Here is a 19222-nt window from a genome sequence, read left to right as displayed (position 1 = left end):
CTGGGTGATGCCAGCAAACAGTGAAATACCTAACATAAGTGCTGAGGACAGAAGAAAATTTGTTCAGCCTGAATCACCATGAACTGATATGATCAAAGGATGTCACTTACTCCTGCTTTGGAGTCACTCAGAAACATACTTGATGGCAGTCTAGCAGTGGCTCCCCACCCCCCGCCACTCTACAGTGGTGGGCTTCTCAGCACACACACTGCTTTTTGCTGCCGACTTCCAATTACAGGATGGTTACCTACAGGGGGGCAGCTCAGCCTCCCCGCACAGGGCCTGCTGAGTAAGGGACACCTATAGGACTGTTCCCACAGACAACACCTCTTGAGCACTCCCTTGTCTGGCCCTGTGCTAGCTTTGGGAACACAAAAATATGATAAAGTGGCTGTCCTCAAGGAGCTCCTAGTCTAGTGGGGACACAGAGTAGTAAACAAATAATTTCCGATACTGACTCCTGGCTAGGCCAATCTAACTTCCGTTTCCCTTTAAAAAGTCCTTTTGGGGAGGGAGACAATAACATAGAAAATAAAGCAGTGGAACCACATCGCTGATTAAAATCTATATTGCTATGGCAGCCCCTCTGAGACGAGATCAGCTCCTGGGTTTGCACCAGCTGGGCTTGTGGAGCTTGTAAATAATTAAAAGGTAATTGGAAGGGAGACCAAAGTATTAAGTGGATTTTTCACTCTCAGGGCAACCAGGGAGTTTCATTGCTGCCAGTCACATTATCTTTCAGGATTATATTCTTGTTCTCTACCGACACACGCAGCTCCAGATAGCAGTTGGAGGAGTAAACTAATTAGGCTGCTTAGACTGCTTTGAGAGGCCTGGAGATGGGAGGACACTGAGACTCAAAACTTTGTCTTTGTAAGCAAACCAGCAGTAATGGGCAGGCTACTGGGACAGCAATGAGGCTTTAGACGGTAAAGGAAGGGGGGGAGGAGAGAAAGGAGTTAACACAGAATAGTACCTGCTGGGGGCTGCCATTATAGCTCAGCCTAAGATAGAGAATTTCATTCCCAGGTCTCAGTAAAGCTGCTGATGCATAAAACCAAGGGATGCATGATCAGACATAAGCTGGATCCCAGGCAAGAGGCTCGTGGGAATAGCTCTCTCGTGCGGCTTTGTCCTGAGGGTGATGAAGGTGGAGCTACGCAGGTTGCTGAGGACCTTCTCCTAGAAAGGCTGGGTTTCTGGCCATGCTTCCTGAGGGGTGACCTGGCTGGTGAACCCACTGCTGTGACAGGATGTAAAGCCAGGAAGTTAAGTCACTGGGCTCAAGACTCAGTCACGCCAGTGTCCAAAGTGGACACGTCTGGGGAAGTGGGGTGGGAGTGAGAAGGAGAGATGGACAGAGAAGTGGGAAGACGCAGATGTCCATGTAACCTACAACAATTTAACTGCAGGAATGCCCCAACCAAGCCAGTGGGTGCAAAAATCAAAGAGCCAATGGATAAAAGAGGCTTTCCTTTTCATGGATCCTTTCAGACCCTCTCAACAAATCCTGAGGGACCTCTATTCTTTTATTGGCCTTTGTCAGTCTCTGTAAGACTAGGTACATCAACAGAAAACCCCACATACTAGTTTAGGTGGTTATGTCCAAGGTTGCTAGAAGGCTATGGAGAAAGTATATTTGAATTTGAAATACCTCCACAGAACAGTTAAATAGAAGAGAGCGTCACAAACAAGGCAAGACCAAATTTGGATGCATCACTCCACTCATTTTCTGCCCAGGTCCTCTCTGCCCATTTCGATCTCATTGTCTGCCAATTACTCTGCTAAGGCCAGAACCAGTTGGCAGGAAGCGCCTCTTGTTCTCCTGGGCTAAGATGCTGGCACTCTGCAGTGAGGATGGCTAACAGTGACTTGCACACAGTAGGCACTCAATATTCACCGAGTTGAAAAAACTGAGTAGACTGCACACTCACCCCTCTTCTGCATAAAGATGAAGAGGTCATCCAGGAACTCTTTCCTTTCCGGATCACCGTCCAGTTCATACAGCTGCAGTCCCGGTCCCCCCAGAAAAAAAAAAAAAAAAAAAAACACAATGAAAAATTCCATCTAATGCAGGAAGTCTTACACTAGACATACACAACCATCTCTGTATCTCTCTGTATGACTGCAAATGTGACTCACAGACCACTCCTGTCCTTATTCCTTGGGGGGGGCGGTGTGGATAGATAAAACACCCCATGGCAGCACTGCCCCTTTTGTTATCACAGAGGAAACATTACAGACCTTGGCAAAATCTCTAGAGATCTCTCTTCCCCGGCCTCCATCTGCATCATCACTCCAGGTCAAACCACCGTTCTGAAGGGGAACAAAGCACAGAGTTCAGAAGGGAATAGACAGAGCGGCAGAGGGCAAGGCAATCATTCAGGGCAAAGATGAAGACCCTCAGCAACTGGGCTATCCTAGCTTAGTCTACCCCCTCTGCCCCTCCAACAGGGACATCTTTTGCTTTCAGTTACGGTTCCAAAGTAAATGGGAGTCAGGTGGAAAAATCACGCCCATTTGTTGGAAGAGGGCAGGTGTTACTTATCCTTGATAATCCTGGAAGAGGAGGACACAAAGGCCCAACTTTCTGAGAAGCTGCTCATCCCTAGCTGATCTTCCAGAAGCCATTACTGTGAGATGTACCACTTTTCTTCAGGTTCTGTATGGTATATGTGTTTGTATGATTTTTACGGAGTGTTTGTATACTATACAGAGTGTTATAAAGACACTGAGCCCAGCTTCCCTCATGACCCTATAAGTGGAAGGTAAAGGGTAGGAGGGAGCAGGACGCAGGTCCTGAAGTTCTGGCCTCTCAGCCAAGCCCCACTGCTAGAAGCCATTAAGTCTAGTGATATGAGGGCTCTCAGAGCTTGACATTATTCCCAAGGTACAGAGATTGTGCCACTAGGGTGAAATCCATTTCCATTAGAGAAATAATGAAAACCGAATCCTAATTTGATTGATTAGGTTAAACCAACACCATACAGTCAAACAGGAGAAAATGGCACATATGCCTTTGTTTATGTTCTTGGGACCCGCTTCCTGCCTATATTCAGTTGGGTTAACTCTTACTCCTCAAATTAGGCAACATCTTCCGGGGGAGGCCTTCCCTTCACTCTCAGCCGCACTTAGTACTCTGGAAGCAGTCTCTGTACGTTTCAAGTTTAGAATTTAACGTCTTTTGGAATTATCTATCTTCCTCACCACATTGTCAGCTCCTTAAGAATAAAAGTTTCTCATTCATCTTTGTACCTCCAACATACAGCACACTGCCTGGCACTTAATACACCCCAGTGAATGCTTGATGAACTATAATCATTGCTAAAAGTTAGTAATGGGACATTTGAATCACCTCTTCTAAAAATATACACATGTACTGTACAGAAGAGTCCAAAAGGCCCTTCACTAGTGGGGAATATGAACAGTAGACGTCTGCTATTCACTTATGCCACACTGGTCAACAGAGGACCCAGTGGATGGGACTGGATGCACCGAGCCTGTCACTCTCTCAGTTCACACACCCTCCCCCCAAGACAGGCACATGTGCAAGTACTGGGGTGTACGTATGGTTGGAGAGGGACATCTGGAGATGGGGAAAAGAGGTTTCTTGGGAGGACATTCTTTGTATTGCAAAGGGGTCGTGTTGTAAAACCTCGTCCATAAATACAAAAGCCTGGTCCAATTCCCTTCTTTCCTATCTCCCCCTCTAATCAAGCTTGCCTGAAAGCAAGAGGTATTATTCAGTTATATTTTGGGACCATACTTTGCTTCCCCTACTCAAAGAGTGCTCTGAAATGTAGACCTACTTTCTGATAGGAGCAATTTCGCTCACAGGAAAGTAAGTATAACCAAGAAGTGACACTCTGTCAGCTGAAATGAAACAGGCTACACCAAATTGTTTCCCTGCTTATCTCGTAAAAGATGTGTGTAAGGAAGTGCTCAGTAAATGCTATCTGACTGTGCACTCATCATGTCCCCAGGCAGACGTTGTTAGAGATCTCCCTACAGCTCTTCAGCTCAGGGAGGCAGGCCAATAATCAAGCAGGAGAAACATTATTAAAAAAAAAAAAAAAAAGCTAAGATTCACCCCCACATTGTAATTACAGTCAACAGAAATCTGGTGTCATCTGGTGGCAACTAGCACAATGAATAATCAAGATGAATTATGCCTGTCAGGTCAGCAAAACCAGACAGAGTTACAGTCCCCCTTTCAAAGGATGCAGGAGATTGCCCTAATGCCCAGTGATTTTGTTTGAGCCAGTAATTCCTGCTGGAAAGTCAATTATCCTGGGAGCCCCTATCGGCTGAAAGACATTTAATGGGGGATCATTGCCGCTTCTGTTATGTCAGCTGTTTACTGCGGCAGCTCAATTCCCAGCTCTCTCTAGCTGGAGATCAGAAGCAGATTCTGTTCGCAGGAGGATTCTTTCTCTCTCGGTCACCAGGAGAGATGAAAACACAGGTTTTTGCTAATTACAGTAACTTCCAGGCACTCAGAATGCTCCCTGAGAAACGATTTAACACTCAGCTGGGTGGGGAGGACGGAATCCACAACCCCAACCCAGACAGGGCTTCCCACAGCAGGAGAAGAGTGTCAAAACAAGCACACCAGTGCAACCACCGTGTGACTACGTGTGAAAATAAACACCCAGGTGCGAGGGCTCGGCTCAGGAACAGAGGAGGACGCTTGGGGGGGGGGGGGGGGACGGGGAGGAAGGCAGCTGGGGGCTGTCCTGACCCCTTGGCTTTCTCCAGCTCTGCTCCAAAGAGCATCGGAGCCTGAGCAGACCTTGCACTATGGCCCCCTAAATATCAGAGCCTTAAAACGCTGCTTAGTGACAGGATTTTAGCCTGAAGCAGCCCTAGCTCTGTGACTGCGGGGGATGGACAGACCTGCCAGAACAGGACACCCAACTCTTTGGCAATCCCACTATCTGACCCATTCCACAGATAGGAATTTTAGTGATGATTTAAAGAAAACAAAGGGGAGTTTCCTAGGAGTGGAGGTGTTTTCTTTTGTCCAAGGCAAGAATAGGCCATTACTTAATCTAAAATATTCAGCTGGGGCCGATGGGGGAATTGTCCCCTCTCTTTGCGTTACTCTCTTTTGTCTTGGAAAACCCTGCTTCACAGGATTTTCTGGCTGAAGTGAGAGTAATTCCTGGACCCTGCCCACCCTTCGCAGTACAGCTGGAATGCTGTTTCCCGCACGAAGCCTCGACACCTTTCTCCTCTGGCTGTCAGCTGCTGGGTCGGCTGCTTGTGCCCCCGCCCCTGTCCCCAGTCTGCCTGTGGCTTGTCAGGATATCCCCAGCCGCCAGCACATAGAAAACACGGACACGTTCACTGAAAGGCAGGGATGGACTCCCCTACAGGGCCTCGAACCCCACAACTCCTCTCTTCTCCCTCCTCGTTAGGGGAAGGACCGACTACAGGTTTCTGCGGCTATTTTAGTGGTTCTTCACTCTCAACTACTGTAACACACAGCTCACGCAGGCACTTCGAGTTTAGGTGCAGGGTTCTTGGCCTATCGCTGGGCTGTGGGTGTGACTGCTGGAAGCCCACTGATGTTTCTCTTGGATGCCAAGTGTGGCCAACTGAGACTAAGGGTGGGGAGGAAAGTGGGGAGTAGCAGAATGTGGGTGTACGGAACACACGTCCAAAGGGAACCAGCTCGACGGCTTCGAGGGGTCCCCGAGAAAAGCATTTCAGCTGAAGGGCTGCTGCATGCAAGCCTATTGGCCAGGAAACAGACTGCGTGACCAGGAGGGCAGCAGGTAGCAGCACTCAAGAGCCCCGAAATGTGCAGGCGAGTCAACGGGAGCGAGTGGTCACTTAGGGCCATTTACAACCTTTCCAGCCTCTCCTACTTGTGAACTCTCCTATAGGCTTTGATCTCACCAGGAGCTCACAGGAAACTGACAGTTTGTTCCCAAATACCCACCCAAGACTAGCTTTGGCTACTATGTTCACGTTCAGCTTCTTTCCCCTGGGGAAGCCACGGTGCTGTGCCTTTAAATTCCTCAAAACTGGCAGTGGAAAGAAACCTGGGGAAAGGAGAAAGGGCGGTGCCAGGGGCTTAACAGGCATTTTCTCACTGAATAGTGTGATGTAGAGGTGGTTTAGAGATGGGAAAACAGTGGCTCAAAAAGCAAGCTACTTAACTGGCCCAGGGTCTCAGAGCTTCCAAATGGCAGCACCAGCATGTAACAAACCCAGGCCTGGCTCTCTTTGTCATGCCATCCTGCCTCGTGGGTGGAAAGAACAGCAGAAGGTGTTCTCCTGGGACATCAGGAAAGGAGAGAGGGAGGAGGAAAAGAAGAAAATCCTCTGGCCACAGAATGCCTACAGTGCCAAGCCATGGCCCTCTCAAAGGGAGATTCTTATATTCCCTGAGTCATCTCATCGGTTACATCTGGGAATTACAGCCAACCAGGAAGCCAGCTTTCTCATACATCAAGGGCCTGGGAAACTTAACTAGGAAACTGGTGGGTACTGGAATATGAATTGCTAACCTTTCAACACTACCTGCAAAACAAAACATCCAGGGTAAGATGGGCCCCTGTCTTCCCCCAGTGGCCAAGGGATCAAGGAAAAGAGAAAGAGCGACAAAGCAGGTTATGTCTCTGGGAGGACCAGCGGAATATGGCACCTAGTGCTGTGACTTGCACATAAAAGGCCTTCAAAAAACAATGAGTCAGGGGATCCCTGGGTGGCGCAGCGGTTTGGCGCCTGCCTTAGGCCCGGGGCACGATCCTGGAGACCCAGGATCGAGTCCCACGTCGGGCTCCCGGTGCATGGAGCCTGCTTCTCCCTCTGCCTGTGTCTCTGCCTCTCTCTCTCTCTCTCTCTCTGTGACTATCATAAAATAAATAAAAATTAAAAAAAACAAAAAAACAAAAAAAACAATGAGTCAAAGTCTAACCTGACTGCTCCTCAAAATTAAAACAGTACTTCCTCAACACCTCAACCCTGGAAGATCAAGAAGACAGCAGGAAAATGTATTCATTCCTTGAAAATTTAACGGTTGCCTTGCAGAAGAAAAGTGATGGTGTTTTTTCCTTTTCCTTTTTTCTGTACAGAACTAGAGTCACTGTGCAGAAGTTGTCAGGAGAACAATTTCAGGTGGACAGAAGGACTTCTCTAACAATCAGAACTGGCCAGGAATGGAGGGGGCCTTCTTAAGAGGTGGACAGCTTCCTACCCGTGGATGGCCATCTCTCTGGGACGTCACGCCGTGGAATCCAACATGAGACAAGGTTGCATGAGAGGGCCTCTAGAGGCCCTTTCTGTCCTGAGAAGCACAGACTCTATGACAAATTCATTCAACACTGATTTCCTGAGAACCCACCCAGGTAGAGCCTTGTACAAGCTGCTGAGAACACTCCCACCCCGCAAAAACTGGGAGTTTTACTGTGTAGTTGGAAAAACAAGCTGGACACACACAGCATTTAATAGAGCAAGTCAAAGTACCAATACACAAAGTGCCCAGGAGGTGGAAGAAAGGAGGGCAGCTCAGAGGTAGAGATAAAACTGGCCTGGAAGAATGGGTTGAGGGGAGATTTACAGTGTAAATGAGCATGGAGTGGGGGGATAAACAGGGCGTGTTTTGGCAGGGAGGATGCGAGTCTGAATAGTTGAGGTGGAAACAGGCTGTGAGATGCCTTGAATACCAGGAGGAAATTTAAACACTGAACTGTGAACAAGAGGGAAGCAGTGAATGTTTTCTGAACGGAAAAATAAATGATTAAACCAGTGTTTTAGATGATTTTAATGACCCACTTTTGTTGGAAAAAATATAACATAAATATGTAAATATATGTAGATACCTAATTAGATTGAGATGGGGAATTTTTCACTTTTCAGTTTTTCATTATATTCATTTACATACAAACATTTGATCACTTAGGATATACTAGATACTGTGAAGGGTTCTGAGGGAAAAAGAACAAGACTGTTAAGGACCTCTGATCTTGTGGAGCTTAATGGAAAGAGAGACAATTAAAAAAACAATTGCTTATTTTTTTCTAGATTAACTTTGAATCATCTGTCAAGATCTATGACTTGCAAAAAAAAAAAAAAAAAAATCTATGACTTGCTCTCCTGCTTCTCCCTCGCCCCCAAAGAAAATCTGGATTGCACTGAAATTCTAGAATAATTTAGTGAACTAACACCTTCATAATAGGTAATCTTTCAAGTAAGGGAGCAGTATTACTCTTCATTTAACAAAATACACTTTGAATGGCCCTCAGTAATGATCTGCAGTATTAACATACTTTGTAAAATGCACAGAAGACCAGAGAGGGAAAGCCATCACTGGGGCTGGCTGGCTATGCAGGAGCCCATGCAGAATCCAGGGTGGGGCAGCAGGACCAGAGAGATGACTGGATCTGGACTAAGGGGATGAAAGAGAAAGAGGATGAATGTGAATCTATCTTATCCTGTGAAAGGTATGTTCTGATGGAAATGGAGAGACGCTGAGCAAGGAATCAAGCAGGAAGCCTTTGAGCACTAATGAAAATAGACCACTGTCTCCGGTGGATGGGGTGTGTGTGTGTGTGAGAGAGAGAGAGACAGAGACAGAGAGAGACAGAGAGAATATCCCACAACTCTGGAAGAAGCCAAGTTATGGAGGCTGGCAGTGGCAAGAGCCAAGCTTCTGGTGAGGAGAAAGGGAGAAATTCAACTAGTGTTTCCTGACCCAAGAAGGCTACCCTTGGGCCTTTTTTTTACTAGGATTTTGGAAAAGGAAAAAAAAAAAAAAAAAGCCCAACCAGACCACGCCTCCAAGATCTTAGGAGCCAGCACTGCATTCCTTAGAGCTGTACCTCCCCAGAGACAGGAGCGCCTGACTTTAAAAGCAATTAAGTATCTAGGCTATTTTAGGATTACTCCTTGACCACCTGGAATATCTTATTAAAGCACAGCTCAGATGTCCAAAGCAATTTTAGTTCCCATTCCTCACTCCTCCCCAAGGCAAGAGTTAACCCTTTCCTGCAGATTGAAAGCATAGCGGCTAAGCTTCCAACTCTTCACTTGGGCTCCCCATATTCTGGAACCTCTAAGAAAATGTCCTTTAGAATACCATTACACATACTGACAACCTTTATAGAGATCCTTGAATGTTCCCTGAAGACACAGAACAGTAATGATTCCTTTCTGTCTACTCTCTAAAATCTAATAGATTGTGAACCCCAAGGTCAAGGATCTGGGCAAATTCTTGGGGCCTAAATCACAAAGCAGTTATCAGCAAAAGAGGTAGACTTCAAAGGGGCTGATCTCAAACTCATGGATACTATTTAATTGCTCTGAAATATAAAATGTAAACAAAGTATTTGGGCTGAATATTGCTGCTGTTACTATTGTTATTTTTTAAATAAGCAACCCATAAACTACCTTCTCTTTGGTTAGACCTTAACTCTACTGCAGGTATCACCTATACTACACTGTGACTGCTCTACTGCTGGCCAGGCTGATAAGGTTGTGATGTTAAAAATCCAATTCCCAGCGAAGCCTGGGTGGCTCAGTGTCTGCCTTCGACTTAGGGCATGATCCGTGGTCCGGGTATCGAGTCCCACATTGGGCTCCCTGCAAGGACCCTACTTCTCCCTCTATGTCTCTGCCTCTGTGTGTCTCTCATGAATAAATAAATAAAATCTTAAAAAAAAAAAAAAAGTCCAATTGCCAGATTTTAGTAGGAAGAAAAGAAAAACACCTTTGCCCTCCCACCACTTTTAACTGATTCCAGGAGGTAATGGGACATGCACAACAGGGTAATGGGCAGGATTATAGGAGAATCCTAAGAGGCGGCTGAAGCCCCAGGAAGTAAAACAGATATTGTTATAAGCAACGCTGTTGGACTACAAAACCCTCCTGATAAGATCAGGATTACTGCTCTTAGCTAAATCTCTCAGGCCTTGGAAGCACTAGAGTTATAATTATCAGATGCACACCTTCCGCTGTCAGGTAACTTTAGCAGGAACCAGAAAGTGCCTCCCCACCTCTTACTAGCAGCAAAAATCAATTCAAACTCGGTGGCTTGGAAAAAGAGCTAAGGGACACTTTTCTGATTAAGCAGTAGAAAGGAGGAAGAGCGGGGGAGGGGAGAGGACAGCGTCCTACTTTCCCATCTAGGCACACATTCCCTCCAGGCCCTACCCAAGAAGACCGTCCAGAAATGGGGTATTTCTACAAAGGGAGGAAGAAAAACTAAAGGGCAGTGTTGGTGATGAGGATACGCTCTGCCAAAGAGTGAACCAGCCCAGCCAAGTCTAAGTCTGAGCCACAGAGCAGACCCACCCTGCTGAGCAAAGAGCCCAACACGGGGCTCCATCCCAGGACCCTGAGATCATGACCTGGGCCGAAACCAAGAGTAAACAGGACACTTAACCAACTGTGCCACCCAGGTGCCCCAGAAGTAGATTAAAAAAAAAAAAGATTTTTTTTTTAACTGATCTCTACACCCAATGTGGGGCTCAATTCAGAACTCAGAGATCAAGAGTCCATCCATGCTTCATCGACTGAGCTAGCCTGGCACCCCCAAGCTACAGATTATAAGAAGAATACATTTTTTAAAAATGCTATTATGAATTATTTTATAAAGTAAAAAAACAAAACAAAAAACCCTCCTTTCATTTCAACTCTGGTATGTTACAGAGTGGGTTTCCTCATGCAGAAAACAGTTGCACTTTGTGTTTAAAAGTCAGCCCCTGTGATGACTGGGTGGCTCAGTGGGTGAGCGTCTGCCTTTGGCCAGGGCATGATCCTAGGATCTGGGATTGAGTCCCACATTGGGCTCCTTGCATGGAGCCTGCTTCTCCCTCTGCCTAGGTCTGTCTCTCTTTCTCTGTGTCTCACATGAATAAATAAAAAAAAGAAAAGAAAATCATTAAAAAAAAAAAAAAAGGTCAGCCCCTGTTACAATTCTGAGAACTTCTCCTAAGGCTTCTCCCCCCCAACCTGATCCCACAGGTGGCACCACAGTGTGCGTGTCCGGTGTCCCCTGCCCTATGCTGCCTGCCACCTCTCCCAGGCTGTGGTCCCTCATACACAGTGACTTACAGTTCTGTAAGGCCAATGTGCCAGCACAGGGTCTGGCAGATGGCAGGGGCTCAAGTGGACATCAGTACCTGAAGCACAAGCTATGGGCATATACTCAGGAGGATCACCGCAGGCTAAGTAACGAACTGGGGGAAAGCAAACCCTTATAAGAAGGTGGCCTTCTGGGACCGCCTGGTGGCTCAGGGGTTCAGAGCCTCCCTTTGGCCCAGGGTGTGATCCTGGAGTCCTGGGATCGAGTCCCACATCGGGGTCCCTGCATGGAGCCTGCTTCTCCCTCTGCCTGTGTCTCTGCTTCTCTCTCTGTGTGCTCTCATGAATAAATAAATAAAATCTTTAAAAACAACAACAAATAAGGTGGGCTTTAAGTTCCAAAAACATAATTCTATAAAAGGGACTTTGAAGGCAACATAAACCATTTCCTAAAGACAGCAGTTTAATTTTTTAACAAGATTTTATTTATTTGAGACAGAGCGAGCAAGTGAGTACGAGCTAGGGGGAGGAGCAGAGGGAGACGGAGCAGTAGACTGCCAGGCCCTGTTCCAGTATTTTAAGTGTATTAAACACTTAAACTTCAGCACAATTCTGAGGAGTACTATTATTACCTCCATTTTTCAGACAAGAAAACCAAGGCACAAGGAACGCATGAGGGAACATCTGGCAGAAAGGTACAAAACAACTGAACAGAGGAGTCTGAGAATCAAATGCAGGCAGCGCCTTTTCAAGCCCCTGCTTGTAACTGCTTTACTGTCCCAGTCTCCTACTGATCTTGTAACTCTGTCCTATGAATCTACCCTAAGGAAATGATTAGAAATACAGTGCAGTTTTTTTTAAACTTAAGATTTTATTTAAAAAAATAAAATAAAATAAAAAAGATTTTATTATTTATTCATGAGAGACACACAGAGGCAGAGACCTAGGCAGAGGGAGAAGCAGGCTCCACGTAGGGAGCTCGACGTGGGACTCGATCCCGGGACTCCAGGATCATGCCCTGGGCCGAAGGCAGCGCTAAACCACTGAGCCACCCAGGAATCCTCACTTTTATTTATTTATTTTTAAAGATTTATTCATTTATTTGTTTATGATAGACACACACAGAAAGAGAGAGAGAGAGAGAGAGAGAGAGGCAGAGACAATGGAGGAGGGAGAAGCAGGCTCCATGCCGGGAGCCCAACGTGGGACTCGATCCTGGGACTCCAGGATTGCACCCTGGGCCAAAGGCAGGTGCCCTAAACCGCTGAGCCACCCAGGGATCCCCCTCACTTTTATTTATAATAGCAAAAAATTAGAAACAGTCCAGATGTCTGACATTAAGGCAACAGACAACACATGACGGTGCCACCTCTGTGACAGAACACTGCTTAGCCAATCAAAGGTAGCCTTGCTTTTATAAAACATTTGATCTCTATTTTGTATTCTTTCCAGATGTAATGAAGATCTATATACAAAAATACAATCATAAAATAATAATAATATATACACTTGGGGTGCCTGGGGGGCTCAGTTAGTTGAGTGTCTACCTTTGGCTTGAGTCACGATCTCGGGGTCTTGGGATGGAGCTGTGAGTTGGGCGCTCCGCTCAGTGGGGAGTCTGCATCTCCCTCTGTGAATGCTCTCTCTCTCTCTCAGATAAATGAATGACATCTTAAAAAAATACACACACACACACACACACACACACACACACACACACACACACACATAATCCTGGGGAGAGGGGGGCCTTTTAAAATATGAGAGAAACCATAAAGGGAAATATCAATTGATTTAGCTACATCAAAATGTCAACTCCTACTTGATGAAAGGATTACAAGATGAAGGACCAGCAAATGTGAAAAATACTTGCAACATAAAGACAAGGGCCTATGCACAAGTTATTACAGCTCAATAAAACAAAGGTAACCAAATAGAAAAATAGGTAAAGGTAACAAAACACAAACCAAAACTCATGGAATGTAGCAGAAGCAGAACTGAGAGGGAAATTTATAGCAATAAACGCCTACATTAAAAAAGATATCAAACAACCTAACTCTACATATCAAAGAACTAGAAAAAGAACAAACTAAGCCCAAAGTTAGCTGAAGGAAGGAAGTATCAAGATTGGAACAGAAATAAACAAAACAGGCACTAGAAAAACAACAGAAAAACATCAACAAAACTAACAGTTGTTTTTCTGAAAAGGTAACAAAATTGTCAAACCTTGAGCTAAACTAAAAATTCTTAGAAACTTACCACCTACCAAGATGAAATTATGAAGAAATAGAAAACCTGAACAGACTGAATCAGAATCCAAACCTACTAACAAAGAAAAGGCCAGAATCAGATGGTTTCACAAGTAAATTCTACCAAACATTTAAAAAAGAATTAACATCCAATCCTTCCCAAACTCTTCTAAATTCTTTTTTTTTTAAATTTATTTATTTATGATAGTCAGAGAGAGAGAAAGAGAGAGAGAGAGAGAGAGGCAGAGAGACAAGCAGGCTCCATGCACCGGGAGCCCAACGTGGGATTCGATCCCGGGACTCCAGGATCGCGCCCTGGGCCAAAGGCAGGCGCCAAACCGCTGCGCCACCCAGGGATCCCTCTTCTAAATTCTGTTTATGAGCTCAGCATTACCCTGATAACAAAGCCAGAGAAAGACACCACAAGGAAACTACCTGATAAATACTGATGCAAAATCCTTCATAAAACACTGCAAACCACAATCAACAGCACATTAAAAGGATCATATACCGTGATCAAATGGAATTGATGCCCTGGGATGCAAGGATGATTCAACACACAAAAAATTAATCAAGGGGATATACCACATTAACAGGTGGAAGGATGAAAAATCACACGATTATCTCAATAGATGCAAACAAAAATTTGACAAAATTTAACATCCTTTCATGACAAAGATACTCAATAAACTTAGGAACAGAAACATATTACTTCAACATTTTAAAGGCTGTGAATGAAAAGCCCACAGCTAACACCATACTCAATGGTGAAAAACTAAAAGCTTTTATTCTAAGGTCAGGAACAAGGCAAGGATGCCTATTCCTACCATTTCTATTCAACATAGTACTAGAAGTCCTAGCTGGAACAATTAGGCAAGAAAAAGAAATAAAAAGCATCCATACTGGAAAGGAAGAAATAAAATTATCTCTGTTTGCAGATGACATGATCTCCTATGTAGAAAACTAAAGATTCCACATACCAAAAAAACCCATTAGAACTAAAAAGTGAGGGCAGCCCGGGTGGCTCAGCGGTTTAGCGCCGCCTTCAGCCCAGGGCCTGATCCTGGAGACCCGGGATCGAGTCCCACGTCAGGCTCCCTGCATGGAGCCTGCTTCTCCCTCTGCCTGTGTCTTGGCCTCTCTCTCTCTCTGTCTCTCATGAATAAATAAATAAAATCTTAAAAAAAAAAAAAGAACTAAAAAGTGAATTCTGGGAAGTTTCAGGATACAAAATCACACAAAAATCAGTTGTGTCTCTCTACACTGACAACGAACAACCGAAGAAGGAAATTAAGAAAACAATTCCATATTCAACAGCATCAAACAGAATAAAATACTTAGGAATAAACCTAACTAGGAAGGTGAAAGACTTGTGCACTACAAAATACTGGTGAAAAAATTAAAGAAGATACAGAAAAATGGAAAGACATTCCATGGTCATGGATGGGAAGACCTAATATTAGAATATCCATACTACCCAAGGAGATCTATAGGTTCAATCAACCCTCACCAAAAGCCCAGTGGCATTTAAAAAATAGAAATAGAAAAAAACAATTCTAGAATTCATATGGAACCACAAAGGATCCCAAATAGCTGAATTTTTTTTTTTTTTAAAGATTTTATTTATTTATCAGAGAGAGAGAGACAGACAGGTAGAGGAAGAAGCAGGCTCCATGCAGGGAGCCCGACGTGGGACTCGATCCTCGGTCTCCAGGATCATGCCCCGGGCTGAAGGCGGCGCTAAACTGCTAAGCCACCGGGGCTACCCAGTTGAATCAATCTTGAGAAAGAACAAAGCTGAGGCCTCATACTTCCTAATTTCAAAATATATCTCAAAACTACAGTGATCAAAACAGCGTATCTGGCATAATGACAGATATTACAGACCAACAGAACAGAATGCAGAGTCCAGAAATAAACCCGCATATGTATGGTCAATTGATCTTTGAAGGATATCAAGAATGCACAATGGGGAAAGGATAGTCTCTTCAACAAAAGGTGTCAGGAAAACTGAATATCCACATGCACAGAATGAAAACGGACTCTTAGCTCATACTATACATAAAAGACTTAAATATAATACCTGAAACTACAAAATTCGTGGAAGAAAATATAGAATGAAAGCTGCATGACACAGGTGTTGGCAATGATTTCTTGGATAAGACACAGGCAACAAGAGTAAAAATAGACAAATGGGACTACAACAAAATAAAAAGCTTTTGCACAGCCACGGAAACAATCAACAGAGCAAGAGGCAACATACAGAATGGAAGAAAATATTTGGGTGCTTGGGTGGCTCAGTGGTTGAGCCTTTGGCTCAGGTCATGATCCTGGGGTCGGGTCCCATATAGGGCTCCCTGCAGGGAGCCTGTTTCTCTCTCTGCCTATGTTTCTGCCTTTCTCTGTGTGTCTCTCATGAATAAAATCCTTTAAAAAAATTTCAAAATTAAAGAAAAAAATGGAAGAAAACATTTGCAAATCATCTATCTGATAAGGGGTTAATATCCAAAAGATGTAAGAAACTCCTACAGGGGTGCCTGAGTGGCTCAGTCAGCTAAGCATCCAACTCTTGATTTGGGTTCAGGTCATGATCTCCGGGTCATGAGATAGAGCCCTGTGTTGGGCTCCGCACTGAGCAGGTAGCCTGTTTCTCTCTCTCTTCCTTGTCCCCTGCACTATCCCCCAAATAGATAAATAAACTTTACAAAAAAAAAAAAAAAAAAAGAAGAAGAAGAAGAAGAAGAAGAAGAACCTCCTACAACTTATGGCAAAAAAAAAAAAAAAAAAAACCTCCCAAATAACTCAATTACAAAGGGAGTAAATACTTGAACAGACACTTCTCCAAAGAAGACATCCAGATGGCCAACAGACACATGAAAAGATGTTCAACAACACTAATCATTAGGAAAATGCAAATCAAAGCCAATGAGATGTCGCTCACATCTGTTAGGATGGCCATTGTAAAAACAAACAGAAAATAACGTATTGGAGAAGATGTGGAGAAACTAGAATCTTTGTGCACTGTTAGTGGGAATGTAAAATGGTACAGCCAATCTGGAGAACAGTATGGAGGTTTCTGAAAAAATAAAAAACAGAACTACCATATGATATAGCAATCCCAATTCTGGATTATTTATCCAAAAGAATCAGGATTGGGGAGGAGGGTGGAGGATTCAGGAGATTAGGTTATGGACACTAAGGAGGGCATTTGATGAGCACTGGGTGTTATACTATATGTTAGCAAATTGAATTTAAATTAAAAATAAACACATAAATACATAAATAAATAATTTGATCATCAAACAACAACAAAAAAAGAATCAAGATCTTAAAGAAATACCTGCACTCTCATGCTCATTGCAGCAGGGTTCACAATAATCAAAATATGGAATCAACCTAAGTGTTCATCGATGGATGAATGAATAATGAAAATGTGGCATACCAGAAATAAACCCATGCTTATATGGTCAATTAACCTATAACAAAGGAGGCAAGAATGAGTACACAATGAGGAAAAGACAATCTCTTCAATAAATGGCACTGGGAAAATTGGACAGCTACATGGAAAAGAATGAAACTGAACCACTTTCTCACACCAGACACAAAAATAAACTCAAAATGGGTCAAAGACCTAAATATGAGACCTCCAACCATAAAAATCCTAGAAGAAAACACAGGTTGTAATTTCTTTCACATTGGCCTTAGCAGCATTTTCCTAGATTTGTCTCAAGAGGCAAGGGAAACAAAAGCAAAAATAAACTACTGAGACTACGTCAAAATGAAAAACTTTTGCACAGCAAAGGAAACCATCAACAAAAGGCCACCTACTGAATGGGAGAAGATATCTGCAAATGATATATTCAAAAGGAATATCCATAATATATAAAGAACTTATACAATTCAACACCAAAAAAAACCCAAATAGTCTGGATTTAAAAATGGGCGGAGGACCTGAACAGATACTTTCCTAGAGACATACAAATGGCTAATAGACACATGAAAAGATGAATCATCAGGGAAATACCAATCAAAATCACAATGAGATACCACCTTACACCTGTTAAAATGGCTAGAATCAAAAAGACAAGGGGTGCCTGGCTTGCTCAGCCACTGGAGCATGTGACTCTTGATCTCAGGTTGTGAGTTTGAGCTCCATATTGGGTGTGGAGATTACCTAAAAATAAAAATCTTAAGAAAAAAAAAGACAAGAATAACAAGTATCGGTGAGAAAGTGAAGAAAAATAATCCTGGTGCACTGTTTGTGGGAATGTTAACTGGTATAGCCACATTAGTAAGGAGGTTCCTCAAAATTTAAAGATGGAAATATCGTATCATGTAGTAATTCCACTACTGGGTGTTTACCCAAAGAAAATGAAAACACTTAATTAAAAAAGATATGTGCATTCTTATGTTTACTGCAGCAGTATTCATTATTTACAAAAGCCAAGATATGGAAGCAACTAAAGTATCCATTGATAGAAGGATCCATTGATGGATGAATGGATAAAGATGATGTGGTATATATACATAACACATTCACACACATATACACATATGTGTCACCATTATTCAGCCATAAAAAAGAGTAAGATCTTGCTACTGGCAGCAACATGGATGGGCCTAAAGGGTATGATGCTAACCGAAATAAGTCAAACAGAGAAAGACAAGAACCATATGATTTTACTTACCTGTAGAATCTAAACAAATGAGTAAACAAAGAAAAAGCAGAAACAGACCCAGAAACACAAAGAAAGAACTGATGGTTGCCAGAGGGCAAGGAGATAGGAAGATGGGCAAAATGAGTGAAGGGGAGTGGGATGAATAAGCCATGAGGATAAAAGATACAGTATAGAGAACCCAGTCAGTGATATTATAACAGTGTTGCATGGTGACAGGTGGTAGCTACACTTGTGGTGAGCACAGCAGAAAGTAGAGACTTGTGCAATCACTATGTTGTACACCTGCAACTAATGCGTGTCAACTCTATTCAGTTGCAGAATAAGACTGAGTCATTAAAAAGAAGAAAATCCTGCAGGATGTGGTAACATAGATGAACCTGGAGAGCATTATGCTAAATAATGAAAATATTTCAATTAAAAGTTAAATAAATGAAAGTGAATAAGCTAGTCATATAAGGACAGAAACTGCAGGAATACACTTACATACGATATCTAAAGTAGTCAAACTCATCAAGTAGAAAGGAAAATGGTGGTCACTAGGGGCTGATGGGGTAGGAACATGGGGAGTAAGTTTCCATTATGTAAGATGAAAAAGTTCTAGAGATCTGTACAACACTGTTTATAGTTAATAGGTACTGTACACTTAAAATTTTGTTAGGAGGGTAATCTCATGTGTTTTTACAATTAAAAAAAGAAAGAAAAATGGACAAAGGCCACAAGCACAAGCAAGATAAGGCAAGAATAAATACAAAAGGCCAACAGGAAAAGAACAATATACATGTATCTATCCTCTCAGGATAATCTCACCTACCACAGAAATGCAGACACTAAGGCATAGGGTTACACCAGCATCTACAAAGGTAGTTTAATTTATACTAAATGCATACACATAACACACATACTCTTTTCTAACACATTCTGTAACTACACAGTTAAGTAGGTAAATATACAGAAGCAGCCCTAGAAGCTGATTCATGCCAACTGCAGTCTCCTGTGGGATGGGATGAGGTGAGGTGGAAGGGAGCAGGGAAAGCAACAGAACACTGTATATATATATATATTTTTTTTTTTTTAAAGTATTTTATTTATTAATGAGAGACGCACAGAGAGAGACAGAGATGTAGGGAGAAGGACAAGCAGGCTCCCTGCAGGGAACCTGATGTGGAACTCGATCCCAAGACTCTGGGATCATGACCTGAGCCAAAGGCAGACACTCAACCACTGAGCCATCTAGATGTCCTGAACACTGTATTTTTTTAA

At 43.4% G+C, this 19222-nt stretch overlaps 1 protein-coding gene across 11 annotated transcripts in view; it reads right to left on the bottom strand.

Annotated features, from left to right (window-relative positions):
- ARID3B (AT-rich interaction domain 3B) overlaps positions 1-19222 on the bottom strand; it is a 54012-nt gene that overhangs the window by 18032 nt on the left and 16758 nt on the right. For all 11 annotated transcript variants that reach the window (XR_003145936.3, XM_025472177.3, XM_025472187.3 and 8 more), the window contains 2 exons: positions 2245-2316; positions 1935-2007 (listed from right to left, as the gene is read on the bottom strand). Coding sequence is in view for 10 of the 11 variants with exons in the window: in XM_025472177.3 (XP_025327962.1) it covers positions 1935-2007; positions 2245-2316 (145 nt within the window). In the remaining variant the exon portion in view is untranslated. The remainder of the gene's footprint in view (positions 1-1934; positions 2008-2244; positions 2317-19222) is intronic.

This window comes from Canis lupus, chromosome 30 (assembly GCF_003254725.2).
Source record: "Canis lupus dingo isolate Sandy chromosome 30, ASM325472v2, whole genome shotgun sequence".
Lineage (NCBI taxonomy): Eukaryota > Metazoa > Chordata > Mammalia > Carnivora > Canidae > Canis > Canis lupus.
The sequence above is the reverse complement of the archived record's forward strand: the minus strand, read 5'-3'. Positions and strand labels throughout refer to the sequence as shown.